Source organism: Ruditapes philippinarum, unplaced genomic scaffold (assembly GCF_026571515.1).
Source record: "Ruditapes philippinarum isolate M1 unplaced genomic scaffold, ASM2657151v2 ctg1714_1_1_1_1, whole genome shotgun sequence".
NCBI lineage: Eukaryota > Metazoa > Mollusca > Bivalvia > Venerida > Veneridae > Ruditapes > Ruditapes philippinarum.
This window is the reverse complement of record NW_026852527.1, coordinates 163,303-184,400: the sequence shown is the minus strand read 5'-3', so window position 1 is coordinate 184,400 and position 21,098 is coordinate 163,303. Positions and strand designations below refer to the sequence as shown.

Here is a 21,098-nt window from a genome sequence, read left to right as displayed (position 1 = left end):
CTTGTTAGACATAGAAACGCTTACAAAAACAACAGGAACGCAAGGCTGTGTAATTAAAATCAGTTTACAAGTTAATCGGAAATCATTATCGCGGCTAGAAAAGATGTCAAAAATATCTCCAGATCAAAGTTGTCAAACTGATTGCAAAACTTTGACTTATTCATGGTAAAATATTATCGAATTTTTCTTTACTGACCACGTGAATACTTAGACACATCGAAAAAACTGACACATAAAATTAAGAATCATATAAAGACTCGACACATAGAAGTTCTACCGTATTTTGTTAACATAGTGCGAACTTAAATTTAATATGACCATAAACTTTAGACCAGTCAAAAGCCAAAACTGAATTGCGGTTAAAAATAGATCTTATACTTTTATAAATCACTAATTATAAACAGTGTTAACAATCATCTTCGATTGCTGTGCAATACTGAATAAACAGTTTGTTACCATGTATACCCCAGCTACTTTGCATAAATCCAAAATGCACAGGGTGAATTACACCATTTGTCTATACTCGTATTTTTGTCAAGATAATCTGATTACATAATCATTTTCAAGTCTTTTCACTCTCAAGGTAATACTACCTGTCATTATCAAGTGATTTAAACCGTTTTTAGCTCACCTGAGCTAGCTCAGGGTGAGCTTTTAGGATCGTTGAATGTCCGTCGTCCGTCCACATTTGTTCGTTAACACTCTAGTGGTCACATTTTTGCCTCAATCATCATCAAACTTTGTCAGGATACTTGTCTAGGTAATTGCTTGGATAAGTTCGAACATGGGTCATCTCGGATGAAAAACTAGGTCACAGGAGCTAAAAATAGAAAAATCTTGTTAACACTCTAGTGGCAACTGTTTTGATCCAAATATCCTGAAAATTGGTCTGAAAGTTTGTTTTGATTATTTCTATGTCAAGTTAAAATATGGGTAAAAAACTAGGTCACAGCGCCCAAATATGGAAAATATCTTGTTAACACTGTGGTGGTCACACTTTTAACTCAATTGTCATCAAACTTTATCAGGATGCTTATCTTGGTAATTGCTTGGATGAGTTCGAACATGGTTATATCGGATGAAAAACTAGGTTACAGGAGCTAAAAATTAAAAAAAAACCATCTTGTTAACACTCTAGTGGCTACTGTTTTGATCTAAATACCTTGGAAATTGGTCTGAAAGTTTGTTTAGATGATTCTAGGTCATGTTTGAATATGAATAAGAAACACGTCTTTTTTGTTGTAACTACATTACTCAGACTTTTTATATGCAGCATGATCTAGTAAACCTCTTCAGAAGTTTTATGAAACATGAAACAAAATGCACTCCATCTTGGGTATCGTTTAGTATCATATAGATAATGAACATTATTTATGTCCAAAGCATTATGATGCTCGTCAGCACTGTTTAATATATTAATAAAACCTGTGTAGTCAGATTGGACATATTCTTTTAAAATTGATTAGTTAGATTTTCCTAAGGTATTGACTTTAGCGTTCCCGCCCTGTCACAGTACATTTAACGAGTACTAGTAAAGACTAAATAGAATTTCTGTCACTTTCTGTTCTTTTTTATATCAACATACGATCTATAGCAATTGATGTTAAATTCTATATTGTACTTTACATTTTGTCATAGGCATATATGTAGCTATGTTAATGTTTTGTCTTGGATATTTACAGGAGTTGCGTCTTTTGTCGAATCAAATACACAAATAACTATCGATTGGGCTACGTCGACAATGGCATATGCTTATATAATAAAGTAATAACAATTTATCAAAGTTACATGTATATATCCTACGCCAAAAGTTGATAATACAAATATATTTGGAATATGACGCGATTGAACACAAATACAGTTAAATATTTTGTCCTATGACATCTTTCTGTCTGTTCTTGCCGCTTACACATCTTCTCTGGAGTGACAACACGGTCATTATCAAGGCTTTGAACGAAACGAAAGGATTTCCCCTAAAATTGAACACTTCTAACTTTGTCACACGCCGATAAATCAGTGCAGTTTTCTTGACTTATAACGTTATTGAATATCCCTTTGTAATCAGTGCCGACCACTGGTCAAGGTCTTCACTGTTTGCCTTTTAGACAGAACATATTTGAATTTTTCTGTAGAAACGATAAGTTGTTTTATCCCATTGAGAAATGGGCACGTCTATTAATATAGGATTAAGAATTAACATTTTCACTGCATTTGTAAAACTTGTAAAACGTTTTTCAGTACCTTCATCTGGTAATATCGTAAACAAGGTATGCCAACAAAGAAGAAATCGAAACTTGCTACAAAGAAAAAGTATGCATGGAAAAAACTTAAAAATAAGGAAGACGAAAGTGGTATGCTTTGATAATGAATTTATTTTGTGACAAACTATAGATTGCTGTCAACTATTCTGTACTCCATGTTTCATTCTTGATAATTATTTACAAGTAAAATTCATAACCAACTTATTAAAACTAACCTTGAAAGAAGACTATTAATCAAGATGTTTCGCAAATGCTTTTTGACGACATTTAAATATGTATGTACGTTTGTTTGTTTGGGTTTTACTTCACATCGACACAGTATAGGTCATATGGCGACGTTCCAGCTTTACTGGTGGAGGAAGACCTCGCATTATCTCAGGAACGAACGGACACCTGAGTAGAACCACCAACGTTCCGTAAGCTAGCTGGATAGCTTTAAATATGTAAATAATAAGATTTTCAATATTTTTATCTTCACTCCAACTATACTAATTTTTGACACACACATATAGGTATATATTCTACCTTAAACAGTACCTATTTTCAATACGTTCATGTATATACACAATTTTGAATGACTTTTGGAAACATCTCTCTGTAAAATAAATCATAGCATGACATCGGGCAACTTCATTAAGCTAGCTGACATACCAAGTGCGCAAAATTTAGGTAACGCCTCCGTGGTCGAGGGGTAAAAGTCGATGACTTCTAATCCAGTTACCTCTCTGGCGTGGGTCAATCCAAGGGAGATGCTGTGGTAGTTTAGCGCGGAGGAAGGTAGTCTAGTACTGGCAAAACTCTTCAGAAACGATGATTAGGAAACTATCCGCCTATATGACTGAAATATTGTTAGAAAAGTCGTAAAATGAAACAAACAAACAAACAAACAAAAGGAAACTCTTGGGCCATTAAGAACGTATTTTCTGCGTCAAATATTTTATTATCAGAACAGAACAGAACTGTTCTATATTAATTAAGTTTGCTACACACTTTTCACGTTTATTATTTGTAACTGTCGTTTTGCTTATGGCGACGGACATTGTAAATGTTTAAACGTTTTGAAATAAAGTCTTGAAGTTTATAAATCTTGAATCTTGATACGTTCTTGAATGGCCGATTAGCGGAACTGCAGTACGCCCAATGGCATAGGTCTGATGTATTTGATAAATTTTAATCATTACATGTATCAATTGTTATTTCAAGAGAATAAATATATATTTGAAAATAAAAATAAACCTTTTAGAAAATAACATACTAATGTTGCTATTTGTTCCATAACTTGCAAAATTTGTAACGCTTCCAGTTTTCGATGATAAAAGAGAAGCAAAAGATGATGTTACCAAGGCGGCAGTGACATTCAATGAATCGGAGTGCACCAACGTGTCTAACATTACTCTCAAGCAGTCGTCGTCATGCGTATGATTTCAGTTTGTTGTCATATTTGTTAAATGCAACTTACTTTGTAATAATTCTAATACCTCAAAATTTCGAGTCTTTAATTTCGAGTTAATAATAACAAATAAAATGTCGAAAAATATTTTTCTCATCATAAACATTTAACTTTTTGTTCAATATATAAAATAAATAATTGCAGAAATTACGCAAAGTCAACTAATTACTACCAAATTAAACTCGCCGGATTAAAACGCCGTATAAGTTTTAACATTTTGTTCCCTTACTGTCACAGATAATGCATAGATATTCAATTTGACTGGGATACCCGGCTGTACGAGGATTGATCAAAAAGTTCTTGGCCCTATGTACTTTCAGGTAGTCAGAAACCCAATGCACTACATCAATGCACTTTGCCCACCTGTGCTCCAACACGTTTAATCCTTCACAATAGAACTCTCTAATTTGGTCCTCAAAGAACTCATTGACCGCCTCCATGACACCTTCATTGCTTCCAAAATGTCTACCACGAAGCTTGGTTTTCTGTTTCTAAAACAGGTAGAGGTCAGAGGGGGCCAAGTCCGGAGAATATTGGGGAGGGGGGAGAATTTCAAAGCCGCAGTCACTTGCAGCAGCCATCGCAACTTGGGAACTCTCTATTTTGGTCCTCAAATCTGTAATCACTTCAGCCAACAAAAGACCTCTAAAAATTGAATTATTCTGCTCGACTACATATACATTCTTCCAATGTGCAAATGCATTCGGCGGGGGATGGTCATGTTAACCTGGCTCTGTTATACGATGAGCTAGCAGATGCTGAAAAACATTCGCAGCTATATACAGAGTCAATAGAATCAGTATTGTTCTCAATGACATTTATTTTTCACAATGGAGATTTGATATTGATTTTTGGACTCCCAAAAATTAAAATGAGGCTGTTAATAACGATATATGCATTTGGTTTAGATTTCTTTGACTCTGAAAATAAACGATGCTATTTTTGGTATGGTTGGCACTGAATTAAATGTCTTGGACTCTGGAAATGAAAAAAAAATTAAATTGGTAAGAATTAATCCAATAATTATTTTTATTTTAACGAGAACCATGAGATCAATTGGTTATATTTTATAAGATGTAAAATAGATATCTTAAAACCCCACACATACTGAATAAAAGGGAAAAAAATATCTCGAGGGTCGTCTTTAAAAGATGATAGATAAAGTTGAGTTGAAGATCTCGTTCCCAAATACATGTAAACCGATGACCCTAAGTTGGGATTTCCCAATAATCTGACTAACCAGTTAATCTTATATTTTGGACATGCAGATTGTGTTAACGAGAAAATATTTTACCAAATTGCAACGAAGAACTTTAACTAAGTACATCGTCCTCCTAAAGTTAATTTAAGGGGAGGTGGAGCAAGTTTTAACCAGATTCACTGATTGAGGAACACCGGAAACAATGACAAATTATGAAACCGTATCATAACCCTATCCTAATTATAAAAAATTGCCATAACACTGTTTTGTCCTCTCTTTTCCAACACATTTAGAGATCACTTATCTTTTTGCCATGTCCAATGATTTTACTCCAATTGTCAGAACAAAACAAACAGTTTAAACACAAACGTTTTTAATCAATCAAAATTGTATGCATTTTATTTTTTTTTTAAAAATTAATGCTATTTTTTATCATTTAGATCCAAAAATAACATAATTTTTTACAATATTATTTATTTCAGTAGGAAAAGAAAGTTAAAGCAACTATGGAATAGACGGAATATAATACACTGATAAAAATGTTAGGTAGTCTGTTCTACTTCAAGTGTTCTTAACTAGCAGTTCAAAAATATTTTCTACATTTTTCTATTGGCAAATGGTTCGTTTCTGCAATCATATTTGATATTTACATTTTTGAACATTTGTTTAGAATGAAATTAAAAAAGAGCCTTGACGTGGTTTTTGCTCTCGTTCATGTTGTCTAATAACATAACGGACATTTAAGATTTTTTGATTGGATGCTATTCAGGCCCAGCATTTGGTTATATATATAAATATCACGTCTAACTGATAGAACGAAATGTTTACCCTAGACAAATGATATAAAACAGAGGCGTTAGGGGTGAACAGCGCAATTATTATTTTATTATAATAGATAAATCAAATCTATGTTATATTATAAATAACTAAAACCCGGTACCCGATTCATGCGTAAGGACAGAGGGCCAAAAAGTTATGAAAACAGAAATGCAAATTGTGCAATAAAAAACGACGTTTAGATCCACAGGTAGGATCCTTTAACAGATATAACTACACACCACCAACCGACTTTGACGATCTCTCCTTATCCAATGTTGTATCACAAGTGATATTTTTCTGCTTCAATTGTTAACTTAAATTCTATCTGGACGTGTTAATGACTTTGAAAGAGTATTTAAATATGGACTATTATAATTGCAAGACTATTTGGATTGTTCTTTTCAGTTATGCAAAAGCGGTTTACAAGAAGACTTCTCACATACGGCTAAGCCACACCTAAACGAGACAGGTTTGTTACTTTGTTCTTTAAAATAAATAAACACATGTAATAAATGATAAATTTAAAAAAGGGTCAATCATATATTTTTTTCCATCAATTTCTCCTCAGTTGTAACAGTGAAATAGCATAAAATCATATGAATAATGATAATTTAAAGAATGATAGCACAAACACGAATGCAGGAACACGCGGAAGTTGAACATATTTCCAAAACTTTGCCATTTAACCTTAAAGAAAACACCATTATGAATGTTAACGCACTGAATTGACAGACTTTTGAAAGTAATGATTGTAGAGTGACGCGGAGGTCGTCAAGTCCGCTAATGCCATGGCAAAACCATGTATTATACAAGTTATCTTTAGTTAAAAAGGTTAGTGATATACTAACGGCATAACGCAATAAGTAAGACTGTAAATTAAGCTCAGTGTAAGTATAGTCTATAGATACGTTTGTGAGGTGCACTTCGCGACGGTTTTAAATTAATCTTGGAATGATTAGTACCACAGGTTTTAATCCTATGGAGAAGATGGTAGCTATTTTCGGAGAAACAATTATACTGATACATAATTGAGAAATACTGTTGGTAGCTTATTGCCGCTATATTGCTAAAATAATTTTTTTTGAAAGAGCTGTAAACTCCAATAGAAACAAGATAAAAATATAAGCAGCTGAAACATAAATGATTTCCTTATTCTCATAAGATCTGTTCTAGTGGTGTACAAACTTTTGCAAATTGACGAATAATGTAAAATGAGCTCTTCCTAACACTTGGACCAGCAACTGTTTGCAGATTAATCAAGCTTTCTACCTCTAAACTATTAGACAATCTGAATTTTACAATTTTAAATCTTTTTATAATTGTCATATTTTGCAGCACACAATACAATACAGTTCGTATGCTTAGAATAATATTGCTCGACCTACACCCTCATGATTTAATTCCTCGCATCCAAATTACGAACAGTGATTATTTAAGCAATAAGTATTAGAGATATATTATTCTTTTCACAAAGTGTTTCTAATGTAAATGTTCACCAATATGACCTTGAGTTATTGTGTGGTCTGTATTTCATGGGAGACAATTGCACCTTTGTACACTTTTTAAAAGAGTTTCTTAAAACAAGAGGGCCAAGATGACCCTAGCTCGCTCACCTGACCAATCAAACTCATCCAAGCAATTACTTAGACAAGCATCTTGACCAATTTTTATGAAAATTGAATAAAAAATGTGATCTCTAGAGTGTTAACAATATTTTCCATATTTGGGCAGTGTGACCTACTTTTGGTCCCAGGTGAGCAATATTCAAACTTGACCTAGAAATTATCTAAACAAACTTGCAAACCAACTTCCATGATAAATGGATAACGACAGTAGCCGCTAAAGCGTTTACAAATTCTTTTTTTTAGTTCATTTGACCTAGTTTTTCATCACAGTTGATTTTTGTTCTGAAATCTCCAAGCAATTTACCTAGACAAGCATCCTGATCAAGTTTGATGACAATTGAGTCAAATATGTTACTATAAGAGTGTTAACAAGGTTTCTCCATATTGGGGAGGTTTGACCTAGTTTTTAACCCCAGGTAACCCATAGTTAATCATGACCTAGAAATCACCAAAACAAACTTACAGACTAATTTCCAGAATATTTGGATTAAAACTGCAGCCACTAGATTGTTAACAAGATTTTTCTATTTTTAGTTCCTGTGACCTAGTTTTTGACCGCAGATGACCCATATTCAAACTTAGACCTAGATATCATTAAAACCACCTTTCTGATCAATTTCTAGGATATTTTTATTAAAACTGCAGCCACTAGAGTGTTAACAAGATTTTTCTATTTTTAGCTCCTGTGACCTTGTTTTTTTAGAAGAGATGACCCATATTCGAACTTGACCCAAAAATCATGAAAACAACATTCCTGACAAATTTCCAGAATTTTTTGATAAAAGCTACAGTTTTAACAATATTTTTCTTATTTTAGCTCCTGTGACCTAGGTTTTGACCGGGGATGATCCATATTTGAACCTAGAAATCATGAAACCAATCTTCCTCATCAATTTCCAAGATATTTGGATTAAAACTGCAACCACCAGAATTTCTGAATTTCTCAGGTTTACTGAGAGGTTAAAAGTAGCTATTTCAAGTTTGAAGTTAAGAGACATATTAAAAACGGACACTATCACATAATTGCTAAAATTGGGAAATAACATAATTGTACCCCGCCTTTTCGAAGAAAAAAGGGGGATATAGAAATAGGCTCCGTCCTCCGTCCGTCTCTCCATCCGTCACACTTTCGTTTCCGGTCCATAACTTTGTCATTTATCAGAGGACTTTGAAATAACTCGGCACAAATGTTTGTTATAATAAGACGATGCGTCATGCGCTAAACCAGACCACTACTTACAGGGTCAAGGTCGCACTTTATGAGTTCGGTCTTACAAGGTCACACTTACAATTTAAAGATATCATAATCTTTGTATCTGTTCACATACATTGCACTAGTACAGTGATTCCAGTTTCTTACACTGACCATTTCCTCACTATTTTATCTGCTTTGTAACATTTTGTTGTTTTGAAATATTGATAAACACATTGATATATTTATATTGACACATAGGAGTCATTTAATTTGATTTCATTATTAAATAAATTTATTGCGGCATTTGCAGATCTAGCATTGATAAAAATTTTGGACTAAAAGTCCTGATCCATACCTCAATCTTTTGAAATAGCACAATTTTATTCTTCATATAATACTTCCCTAAGGCTGAGGACGTTGGTAATTGTGTTAAAGATTCTTTTTAATACTGATGAGATATTAAATATTTCTGATATCAAAAAAGAAAAAAAATGAAAGAAACGCCAAGACGCGTTTTTTGTGTGCAAATCACCTTATCACTTTCTCCTAAACATCTGGTCAGACATAACATAATCCATATAAAGTTGGTTTATATGTACTCTTACAATAGTGAGCTTTTGTCATGCAATACCAGATGCTTGATCACTTGTATGAAAGTAATTGGTCCTCTACGATTTTGTCAAAGTTAAGCATTTAGCCAATACCAATTGGGACAAAATCCGCCATTGTCTTCTCTTTTCCACTTTAAATGTTGATCCCCTAATTGATCTATAATATACTACAAAACTTTAGCTAAGCACCATAAGTTTATTTCTATATTATCACAATTTATTTCCAATTTTTTAAAATACTGATTCAGCAATGTTTTCCCCTGACATGAATCCGTGTTGACTAATCCATTACAACTCGTTCAGGTAGAATGGAAAGCATGCACCCTAATAGTTTCATGTTGTTGATGGGAAGTAAAATCACATGTCTTTTGTTTGGCGACATTACCGGCTTATGTCATTCAGTGACTTACATTTTCTTACATCTGTCACTTCGCTATGGCGAATGCTAACATTAGCCGGCATTTGAGAGAAGCAGAGTTATGAAGTGCTAAAGGGATGGCGCAGCAGTGTGCCACCTTCCGCCAGGTTGGTGCGGCGCTTAGTGTGCACCACACCGTCATCACCAGAGCATGGAGGAGAAACCGGCTACATGTTTCACCTGCCAGGAGGCATGCTGGAGGTCGAGAAAGGATCACACTACCACCTCAGGATCGTTTTTTGCTCATTCAGGCACGACGTGCAAGGTTTTCGACAGTAATCTTTCTTTGAAATGACCTTGCTTATGATGCGGGAGTCTCTGTGTCCACGCAGACGGTACGTGAAAGTAATTTGCGGTCGAGAAGCCCATGCATACCTATCCCCTTGACGCGTCGGCAACGTCAGGCCCGTTTGGAATGAAACCATGGAGCTTACACGGTGGACCATGCAACACTTGAAACACGTTCTGGTCACTGATGAGTCCAGGTTCTGCATAGACTTCCCAGATAGGCGTGCTAGAGTCTGGAGAAGACGAGGTGAACGGTTTCATTCTGCAAATATTGCTGAGCATGACCGTTACGAAAGTGGGCCAGTAATGGTGTTGGAAGGCATTAGCTGGGATGGACGAACAGACCTGGTTGTGCTTAATAGAGGCACATTGACAGGTCTGCGGTACATAGACGACATCTAAGACAATCAGGTTAGTTTTTACTGGAGCAGTCGGCGATCAGTTCATTCAAATGGACGATATTGCTCGTCCCCATAGGGCCAGGGTGGTCCAGTACTACCTAGAGAGGGAGTCTATTGAGCGCATGGACTGGCCAGCTCGCTGATCTGACTTAAATTCAATAGTACACATGTGGAATGAGCTGTAGATTAGTAATTCAGCCCGTCAGTTGCAACCCAGAACCATCCACCAGCTAAGAGCCATGTTGGTACAAGAATAGGTACCCATTAGAACGATCAGAAATCTATGAGAGAGTATGAGAAGTGGCTGCAAGGCTATCATTGATAATCACGGTCACACACATTGTATTATGTCTAATACTGTAAAAAAATCATTGAAAAGAATTGACTACTGTGGTTTGACACTTTTTGAAAAAAGTACAATGACTCACAATATATTTAAGATTTTTAAATGTTTTAACACGACATTTAAATCATAATTATATATGGTACGTATATACATGATTTTATCCAATAATCAAACAAATCTGACTTATAAGCAAACCAAGTATAGAATATATTGCATTTTCGACACAAAAAATATCAGCTTAATAATTGTTGTCTATTGAAATTATTTTATTCTGAACAATTTTTCCTCTATCTTCTTTAAGTGAATGTTAATTTTTTATTTTATATGTTTTAAGAAACTATTCAAACACATACTTTGCATAAGATTCTTTTATGATCTCCACTTGTTAGCATGTATAAATCGATACATTTAACGACACATGTTTAACCTTGAATCTTTAAGGGACAAAATCAGACATGTGATCTCCTTAACATTCACCATCGAGTTCATCTAAAAGTGTCGCAAGCGGTTAATAGTAACAAGCTATGGCTATTTAAAGGGTCTTTAAATGACAAGTGAAATTCCTACTTTTATTCAGTTCATCTCAGACTGAAAAGTGACAAGAGTTAAATGAATTTCCATTTCAATTATTTAGGCGTAATCCCGTTTTAGGTTGTCAAATTGTTAATGCAAAAGAAAAAATACCGTTAAAGTTTTTCAAACGTTTTAACAATAGAAATGGCAAAATTCAACGATCGCACAATTTTTCAACGAACGTCATAATTCTACATTTACCGCTATCATAACTGCTTTCAAAAACTTAATAAATTTAGCTATTTCTTGTCAAAATCAGTCAAATTATGACAAAATGTCACTTAAATATGATAACATGTGTTGGTGGAATATATGGAAAAACAGACGACAAATTATGAATAAACTATCAGTACAAATTAGCTTTCAAATAGTTGTGATGCGCTGCGTCGTGTGCGTGGTACCATGGTAAGTCAATATTACGGGGAACACGCATATAGCGTAACAATTCAATAAACTTACGTTGTAGACAGCAATTTACCATTGCCGTTCTTTAATGGAATGTGAAGATACAAGACTCTTAGTCCTATTTCTTTTTGAACACCCATCGTAGAAACATTACTTCGGTTATTGATCTTTGGAGCAATGCAGTATTAAATCATTTATATAAACATTAAGGTGAACATAAAAATTGAGTCAGGCGGATATAAAGAGACAGGTTTGACACAGGGTTGATGAATAATAAAAATGAATATATATTTATTGAATTATAACTACAGCGAATATGAGTTCTTTTTTGTTGTAAATGTTCTTTGTTTACTAATTAAATGTAATAATATTTAAATAACTTTTTTGTTAGATAAATAGAAATTAAAACTATTTAGGAGAAGCTTTTTTCGTTCATTTAAATGAATTGATGTGCAGAAAGCTGGACTTGGCCTCTTATGAATATTACTTATAAAGGGAAACACATTTAAGATTTATTGCGTGAAACTATACCCAGAGCTTAGACATTGTGCATCTAGCATTGTCTTGTTAACCTTTACACAACTGATATTAAGCATGCCTCATGAGTCAGTATTGGAACATTTATAAGTTAGCATTAATAGAATATTAAACGAGTAATAATACGGACTTTATGGAATTAAAAGAAATTCATATCAGTATGTTATTAAACACTAGAATATCCTCAACCGTTTGTCTGTTTGTTATAATATTTTTTATATTGAGTTTAATGTCTGTAAAAAGCAAATAAGTGGAGGCAGAAATCTGTAATAAGCACACTTCTACTTACCACAAATTCCTGCACTGCTTCTATAACGTATTTTATCTAACTGCACACTATAAGCACATTGTAAGACTACAGTGACCATGCCTTCAATGTAAAACATGGAAAAGAAGATTAACAAAGAAAGGTGGCATTCAATAAACGCAGCCTCAACACGCCCAGCAACAAAGGTAATGGATCCTTAACTGAGCCGAGCTTCGGAGACATTTCAAGTTGCACGCCCTTGTTTATCTTTGTTTTACTTAATTGTCTGGGTAGTCATAAACTAAGACAATGAATAAATACCAATGAATTAAGAGAAACGCAAAAAACTCGAATTTTCAGTTAAGTAAATAAAATTTAAAGACATAGGCTTCGACGTCATATATTTTACATAATTTAGTAGCAAAAATCCAAAATGCTCTATCAAGTCATTCTGTAATAATAAAAAAGTGTAAACAGCAGTGAATCGTCAATATATTAATTGAGAATTGGTATATATCAATTAACTGTCTAATCTTCTATGCAGGTACTGCGGTAGACCTATGATGTTTTACTCTATATTATTCATTAACCGTAAGACAGTGCAAGCTCGTAGACTGTTTATGGTTCATGTTTTCGAGACTTTTTTCAAGGTGAAAGATAATAAAGATTAAAATGACTTTACCATTTATTTGAGTTTATTTCAATTAATAAATAGATGATCTGTTTTTAACCATGTCTAGGCATGTTTAAAGTTTGATTGATAAATACGACCCTTTATAAAGTAGCTTTATCAAAACAACAATAAAAAGTATCGTATAAACACATCTGCGGATGTTTCTAAATTCCAAATCTCACAATTTTCCCCTTTGATATATGAATTTTGCGTAGGCCGGAGCTAGGGTGCTTGGACGGTACTTTGCAATTTTCAGTAACGTCCATGTACAGGCTCAATCAAATCGAGTCTAAAACATTTTAAAATTTGCTGTTTTGATCGCTGTTTTGGGATTCTGTTGTTGTTGTTTTTTTTCTATTTGAAATCGGGTCGTACAAAAGATATTGTTGCAAAGACATGCGGGCTCAAAGACATAGTCGCTGACCTGTGAAGATGACAGGCAATTTTAAAAATATTTACATACTGACCTTGACTCTTTGCATTCAAATTATAAAATGATCTAGTGTCCATAAATGTTTACACAAATGCTATTCTATCAAAATAAAGAATACTTAAACATCTAATGGTAAATTAAAATGTGCAGGTTTTATATAAGACATTTGGGATCTCAGATACCTGATATTGATTAATTGTCCAAAAAGAATGACCTGTGATAGTTTGAAGTAATGATGTAAATTAAAGTGTGCAGTATACCTACACAGTGTGTACAATTCGATGTTGATCATATCATTACTAGTATTCAATTTTTGATACTCATTCCTACAGAAGGATCCATTTGTGTAAAAGCACTTATATTTATTAAAAAGGTGTTCATTTTGAAATCAAAGATGGCCGGCATAGCAGTCAATGTGTAAAGCATGTATAATTATCAGCCAATTATTCCTTAAAGTAATTGAAACTTTATTCCATGTAGATTAACGGAAATACGATACGATATGTACCAGAAAAAATAATTTTTTTAAGTAGATGGTAAAGTACAATGGCGGCCATTTTGATTTGACCTTTTGAAGGTCAAGGACTTAAAGTACAGCCGTGGTAGAGCAAAAAATGGATTCAGCATACCCGAATTATGTAAAAACGATTGACTACCTGCTTGTACTAAAAAATGCCGTTAGACTCTTAACTAAAAACTCTTTTCTAAAAATCAAACCATAATTTGAAACATCAAATATCGCATTTCCTTTTGTGCTGTCATTACATCTCGGAATGTTTCTTTCATTCTTGGTGTTTAACCTCTAGCCACCTGGCGGCAACTGAATATCCCTTTGCAACCAATGCCGCCAACTTGTCAAGATTTGCACCTTTCGCTTTTCAGTCAGAACATATTTGAACTTTTCCGTAGAATCGATCAATGGTTTTGTCCAAATTGAAAACTGGACACGTTTATTTAGATATTTAGCGAGATAGGGATTAAAGTTTGTAACTAAATTTCTAAAACTTGTACAACATTTCAGTAGCTTCATGTGGTACAGATCTTCAACAAGGTATGCCACCAGGGAGGAAATCGAAACTTTCTACAGAGTATGTAGGGAGAAAATGTAAACACATCAAAGAAAAGAAGACTGGTAAGTTTTGATAATGATTTTTATTGACAAAGTATAGCGTGTTGTCAACTATTCTGTACTCCATATTCCATTCTTGATAATTATTTTCAAAAAATAATTCATTACCACCTTGTTAAAACTTTAAATCATTGAAAGATCATCAAAGAAAAGAACATTTCAAGATTTACCGAAACAATCCTGCTTTAAGACGACATTAAAACTATTTTAATAACCAGTTTTTTAGTATTTCTATATTCACCAACATTGACAACTATGCTCAATTTTGGAACATGAAACCGTTTAATTACTTTCAAGGCGAGACATTTACTTATATAATAACTTTTGTCTGAGTTATATAGGTAAAACAGAACCTATTTTCAGCACGATCCTATACATAGACCATTTTGAATGACGTAATAATGTAAAAAAGTAAATATCTCTCCTGTAAAATAAATCATAGCATGACATCGGACAACTTCATTTGCGCTCACTGGCATACCAAATGCGCAAAATTCACATAACATTTGGGCCAACTATTTTATTATCAGAACAGAACATAACTGTTTCAACTTATTATATGATAATATATTCAGTTTACAACATACTTTTCTCATTTATCTTAACTTATCTGAAACCACCTTTGTGCTTTTTGGCGACGAACATTGTAAACGTTTATACGTTTTGAAATAAAATCTTGAATTTTGAAATCTCGAATCTTGATAAGTTCTTGATTGACAAATTAGTTCAATTGCAATTCGCACAATGACATCATTCTGATATATTTGTCTTATTTTATAATTACAAAGTAAAATTATTAAATTGGTAAAATAAACTTTTAATGTAGACACACACTAATGTTGTTGTTTGTTCAACGGCTTGTTAAATTTGTAACGCTTTCAGTGATCGATGATAAAAGAGAAGCAAAAGATGATGTTGCAGTGGCATTCAATGAAAAGGATGGCACCAACGTGAGTGACTTTACTCTCAAGCAGTCATCGTCATGCGTATGATATCAGTTTGTTGTTATATTAATAGACATACATATCTATTATTTTTTGGAAAAAACAGAATTAAACGAACCTAATATATTTTTATCTGAATTATTATTTGCAACAAATTTCTTATTTTTCTGTCACGCAAACGTTATGATCTGAGTTTTTTTTAATGTGATTCCAGTTTCTAATTATTTTTTATTTTCTAATTTGTAAAAGCGCATAACTTTACCGATGGGAAGTGGCTCTGTAGTTCATTCGTCTAATTATCTACATTTTCAGAATGAAACAATATTTTCCTCTCTTCTGCGCCACATTTAGGGATCACTTACTAAGTATCTTTTTTCCATGTCCCATGAACTGTTTTCCAATTTCCAATTGTGTTGTCAACACAAAACAAACAGCTTAAACACATTGTTTTTTTTTTTAAATCGATCAAAATTGTAAGCATTTTATAAAATTAATGCTCTATGTTTAACATTGAAAAACCTATGTTTTTTTTGAAATATTACTTCATTTCAGTAGGAAATGAAAGTTAAAGGGATATTCAGGCAAAATAATGACAAAAATATTAAAATGATCTTATATACTCAAATCACGCTAAAATGACTTTTCATGAAGTTTCAGCATGAATTTCTGTTTAAATTCTATATATTTTGGGTTTGAAGCGTAAATATATTTATATATGCTGGACAAAATTTAGACACCAATAGAATCACCAAATAGTTTTAAAACAAGTCAGATGACTTGAAGAAACCCTTGAAGTTACAATAACAGATATTGTGGATATTGTATGATTGAAACAAGCCTAAGTCATTATTTGACATGTTCTTTAACGTTTCCAGAGTTCACTTTGACAACTATTGTGAAATGCTTGCGCTCTAACATGACCCACGCGGTCAGGTTAGGAAACCACCATTTTATTCTTTATATGGAGAAAAGTTTTGATCCTTTGACTGTCTAATATATTCATTTTAAGGGCATTTACAAAAAACTAAGAAAATGAAAATTTTGCCTGTGTCTCCCTTTAAAGCAACAATCAAAAAAAAAATCCGGGGCCGGGGGTTCCCCCCCGGGGTTTTTGGTTTCACGAAAAATTTTTTTTGAGGAATTTCCCCGGGAATAATGTATTAACACGTTTGGGTTAAAAATAACCGGGGTTAGCCGTGAAATAATTTTTTAAAAGGGGGAAGGGTTTATTTTATTTTTTAAAAAAAAAAAAAATTAAAGAATTAAAAATGCCCCCTTTTGGGGGAAAGGGGAAATTAAAACCCGGATTTGGTTGTTACCCCTTTTTCAAAAAGTTTTTTGGTTAAAGGGAAAAAAAAAACCCCCCCCCCCCCCCCCCCCAAAAAAAAAAAATTTTTTTTTTTTTTTTTTTTTTAACCCCATATATCCCCCGTTTTTTCCCCTTTAAAAACCCCAAAGGCCAAATTGGGAAAAAAAAAATAAAAAAAATTTTTAAAAAAAATTTGGGCATAAAAAACAAAAAATTCCAAAAAACCCCTTGGGTAATCTTTTTTTTAAAATTGATTTTGGCTTTAAAAAGAAAGAAAAAATTTTTTTGTCTTATTTTTAAAAAATTTAAAAATTTTTTTTAAAATTAATTTTTTTTTTTTTTAAAAGAAAAAGAAAAATATTGGGTTTTCATTTTTAATGCCGTGGTTTAAAAGAATTTTCACATTCGGGAAAGCCATCGGAAAATTTGTAAAATTTTTTTTTAAAATATAATAAAAATTTGAAAAAAGTAACAAAACTTTTTTTACGTTTTCCAAATTTCAAAAAAGGGAAAATTTAATGTTAAAAAAAATTTAATTTTCAAAAACAGAAAATTTTTTTTAAATTTTAATAAATCCCAAAAAATTTTAACCTTTCCCTTATTTTAAAAAATTTTAAAATTCTTTTTGAAAAGGGGCCCCCCCAAAATTTTTTTAAAAATTTTAAAATTTAAAATTCCGGCAAAAAAAAGAAAGTTTTAAAAGTGGTTTTAGGTTTGAAAGGGGGGGGGTTTTGCCAAAAAAAAAGTTTGATCATATCCCCTGTCTGTTTTACAGAATGTCAACATAACAGACAGCTTACGGCCGAATGGCAGATTAGAAAAACAGAAATCCAAAAGACATTCACAGTTCAATAAAAACCGAGGTTTAGATGAACAGGTAAGAACAGATCTAACTTCACACCACACACCGACTTAGAGGATATTTCGTTATCATTTTTTTTCATCACATGTGATATTGTTCTGCTTCAATTGTTAACGAAAATTCTTTTTAGATGTGTACATTACTTTAAAACAGTATTTAAGTATATTTCGGATGTACATTTAATTTTACTTATCTTAAATTGAAAGACTATTGCAAGACTACTTGGATTGTTCATTTCAGTTATGCAACAGTGGTTTAAAAGATGACTACTCACATACGGTAAAGACACACCTAAACGAGACAGGTTTGTAATAATTGCGTGTTAAAACTGATAATAATAAATTATGAAAACAGGATCAATCATATACTTTTTTCATCAGTTTAGCCTTAGGTTTTACAGTAAAATAGGTGAATATCATCTTAATGTTGATAACTTTAACTTTGATGATTGCAAAGACACGATAATATATTTCCAAACTTTGCAACATAGAATACACCATAATGAATGCTAAGGCACTGAATTGACATTATTGTTATAATAATGCTCAATAAGGGTACTTAGATTGTGGTTGTCGAGTCCGCTACATTGAATGTATTAGACTAGTTATCACTAGTCAAACAGGTAAGTGATATACTAACGGCGTAACGCAGTTAGTAAGAGTGATAATTAAGCCCAGTATAAGCCTATAGATAGTTTGATCCTTTGGTGAGGTGCAATTTCTTCGCGACGGTTTAAAATTAAACTTTGAATAATTAGTACCACAGCTTTGAATCGTATGGAGAAGTTGGCAGTTATCTGTGGAGAACAGGTTAAATAAGAAATACTGTAAATAGCTTCTCGCCGCTATATTACTAAAATACTATTTAAAAAAGCCTTGTAAAACCAATAGAAACAAATATGAAAATATCAGCAGCTGATACATAGTTCCTAATTCTCATAAGATCTACTCTAGTATTGTACAACTTGTTGCAAAATGATGAATAATACAAAACGAGCTATGTCTTACACTTGCAGATAAGTCGAGCTTTCTGCCTCTAAACTACTATATAGTCAATTCGAAAATCTTTTTCTTAGGGGGCAGGGGACATATTTGAATGATGGCCCCGGTCAATTTTTTTAATAACTCAGACATGGTGTTTTGAAGGTACTGGAAACTTCTGATATTTCTCTGTCATTGTAATTCTTTCTTGTTTGTGTGTAGGAAATAAGAAGTATTTTTAGGTTTTTACCCGAAACTAAGCATTTTGGTAGCTTTGTATGTATTTCTGACTCTCCGAATGGAGGTGAAAAAGTTAAAAATCAAGCTTTGACAGTTGGCGTCAAACAAGTGTTGTATTATGGGTATATTTATTAATATGTACACAGAGCGTGCACTTGTAATATATAACACAGACACGTGTTACTAGTTCTATCGTTTAATGATAACTGGATATTCCAAGTATATAAGTGGCGGGAAGATAATGGACATGCGCATTACAGTATAAGATATTATTAAGATGAAACATATGTTTACAATATACAACATTCCCCTTGTTTAAAAATATAAGCACATTTAGTATATTTCAAATTAATCTGTAAAAAACAATTATTTAAGTATATCAAATATAATTAATGGTCTTTTAATGATAACATTGAAATATACATATATTATTAATATATACAAGCAAAAATTTTAATCCTTTCTAAATGTCACTGATTTACAGTTTTACTAATGGCTATTTCAACAATTCAACAATTGTTATCACTTTGTCCAATCTTTTCCACAGTAAAGCTTATTCGGTTTCACCTCTCTACCTGACCTAGTGATTGCGAATGGTTTCGATTTACCTGGCACATATGCAAGAGATAGGGACTCTGTAGGGGTATTTTGTCTTGTTTGTTCACTTAAAATAGATTCCTGGGGTTCATCTACTTTAGATGGTTGCTGTGTTTATTTTGACAGGTAAGATAGTTCGGAAACGGCGATTTCTATTATAATTAATCAGCACCGTCAGCGGTCTTCATGTCAAATGAGTGTTCATTATGCTGGGTTATAACCTTGGCTGATTCCCAGTACTTATCGTTTCGAATTCTGACAGATTCTCCGATTTTTAGAGGTTTGATTTTGTTCATTTTTATCGTAATGCTTCTTGCTCATTAATTTTATTTTTCTATTTTCTTTCGTGCTTCACAATGATTTACTGTTTGTTGCAGACGCTGCTTGTTAGTTGTTGGGAGAAGCGACTTGAGTCGTCTGCCAATTAAAAGTTTACCGTGTGACCATCCACATTTAAGGCATGTATTCCTATATTCTAAAAGGGGCAAATAAGGATCTTTATTGTCATCCTTAGCTTTCTGAAGAATGCGTTTTGCAATTTTAACATATACTTCACTAAGTCCATTTGAACTTGCATGCGTGGGACTTGAAGTTTCGTGTTTAATGTTCCATTGTTTAAGGAAGTTCTGAAATTGTTCGCTAGTAAAGCATGTCCCATTGTCAGTTTTTAACTTCTCACAGATACCAAATCTGCTGAGATGTACCTTAAGTTTTCTTAAAATACAAGTACTAGAAGTGCTAATCAATAGGTCGAACTCAAAATATCGACTGTAAGCGTCAACAAGAACCATAAAATCTTGACCATTCCACGTAAATAAATCACATGATAAATATTGCCATGGTCTTTGGGGTATATCATGAGGATGTAATGGTTCCTTTTTATTTGAGTCTCTATATTTACAACAAATCTGGCACTTAAGTACATAATCTGTAATTTGTTTTGACATTGATGGCCAAAACATTATATCCCTAGCCCGTCTTGTCGTTTTTTCTACACCAAAATGACCCACATGTACTGCGTTAGTCATGTCCTGTCTTAATGATTTTGGTATTACAATTTTTTGACCCTTGAACACAATATTGTCTTCAAAAGCCAATTCGTCTCTATGATTCCAGTATTCTGATACAGTCGTATGGCAATTTCGTCTGTCGTCAGGCCATCCGTTAGAAATGACACTAACAAGCGTTTGTAACTGAGCATCATTTTGCGTTGCTGTTTGAATTTCCTGCAATTTTAAATCACTTATCGGTAGTGATTTCAGTACAGTGTGTACATGTGTTTTTAATCCGTCAATCAGATTAGGAAAAGTTTCAGTTACGTAATTCCGGCTGAGAGCATCTCCAAGCGGAATATCTTTACCTCTACAGTGAATAACATCGAGGTCAAAATCTTGAAGTTGTAATAACATCCGTTGTAACCTAGGCGGGGCACTATAAAGTGGTTTTCTCATAATAGATACTATCGGCTTACAGTCAGATTCGACAACCGTGCGCCGTCCGTAAATATAATGCTTAAATCTAGTGCATCCAAATAATATTGCCAGCATCTCTTTT

At 33.1% G+C, this 21,098-nt stretch overlaps 1 protein-coding gene across 3 annotated transcripts in view; it reads left to right on the top strand.

Annotated features, from left to right (window-relative positions):
- Nucleotides 1-21,098, top strand: part of LOC132716194 (uncharacterized) — a 65,090-nt gene that overhangs the window by 21,798 nt on the left and 22,194 nt on the right. For 2 of the 3 annotated variants that reach the window (XM_060699406.1, XM_060699419.1), the window contains exons 3-9: nt 2,239-2,351; nt 3,565-3,677; nt 6,137-6,200; nt 14,505-14,615; nt 15,495-15,598; nt 17,641-17,742; nt 17,968-18,031. In XM_060699406.1, the coding sequence (XP_060555389.1) occupies nt 2,270-2,351; nt 3,565-3,677; nt 6,137-6,200; nt 14,505-14,615; nt 15,495-15,598; nt 17,641-17,742; nt 17,968-18,031 (640 nt within the window). In that variant the 5' untranslated portion in view covers nt 2,239-2,269. The remainder of the gene's footprint in view (nt 1-2,238; nt 2,352-3,564; nt 3,678-6,136; nt 6,201-14,504; nt 14,616-15,494; nt 15,599-17,640; nt 17,743-17,967; nt 18,032-21,098) is intronic. The other variant, XM_060699413.1, reaches the window with a different exon arrangement.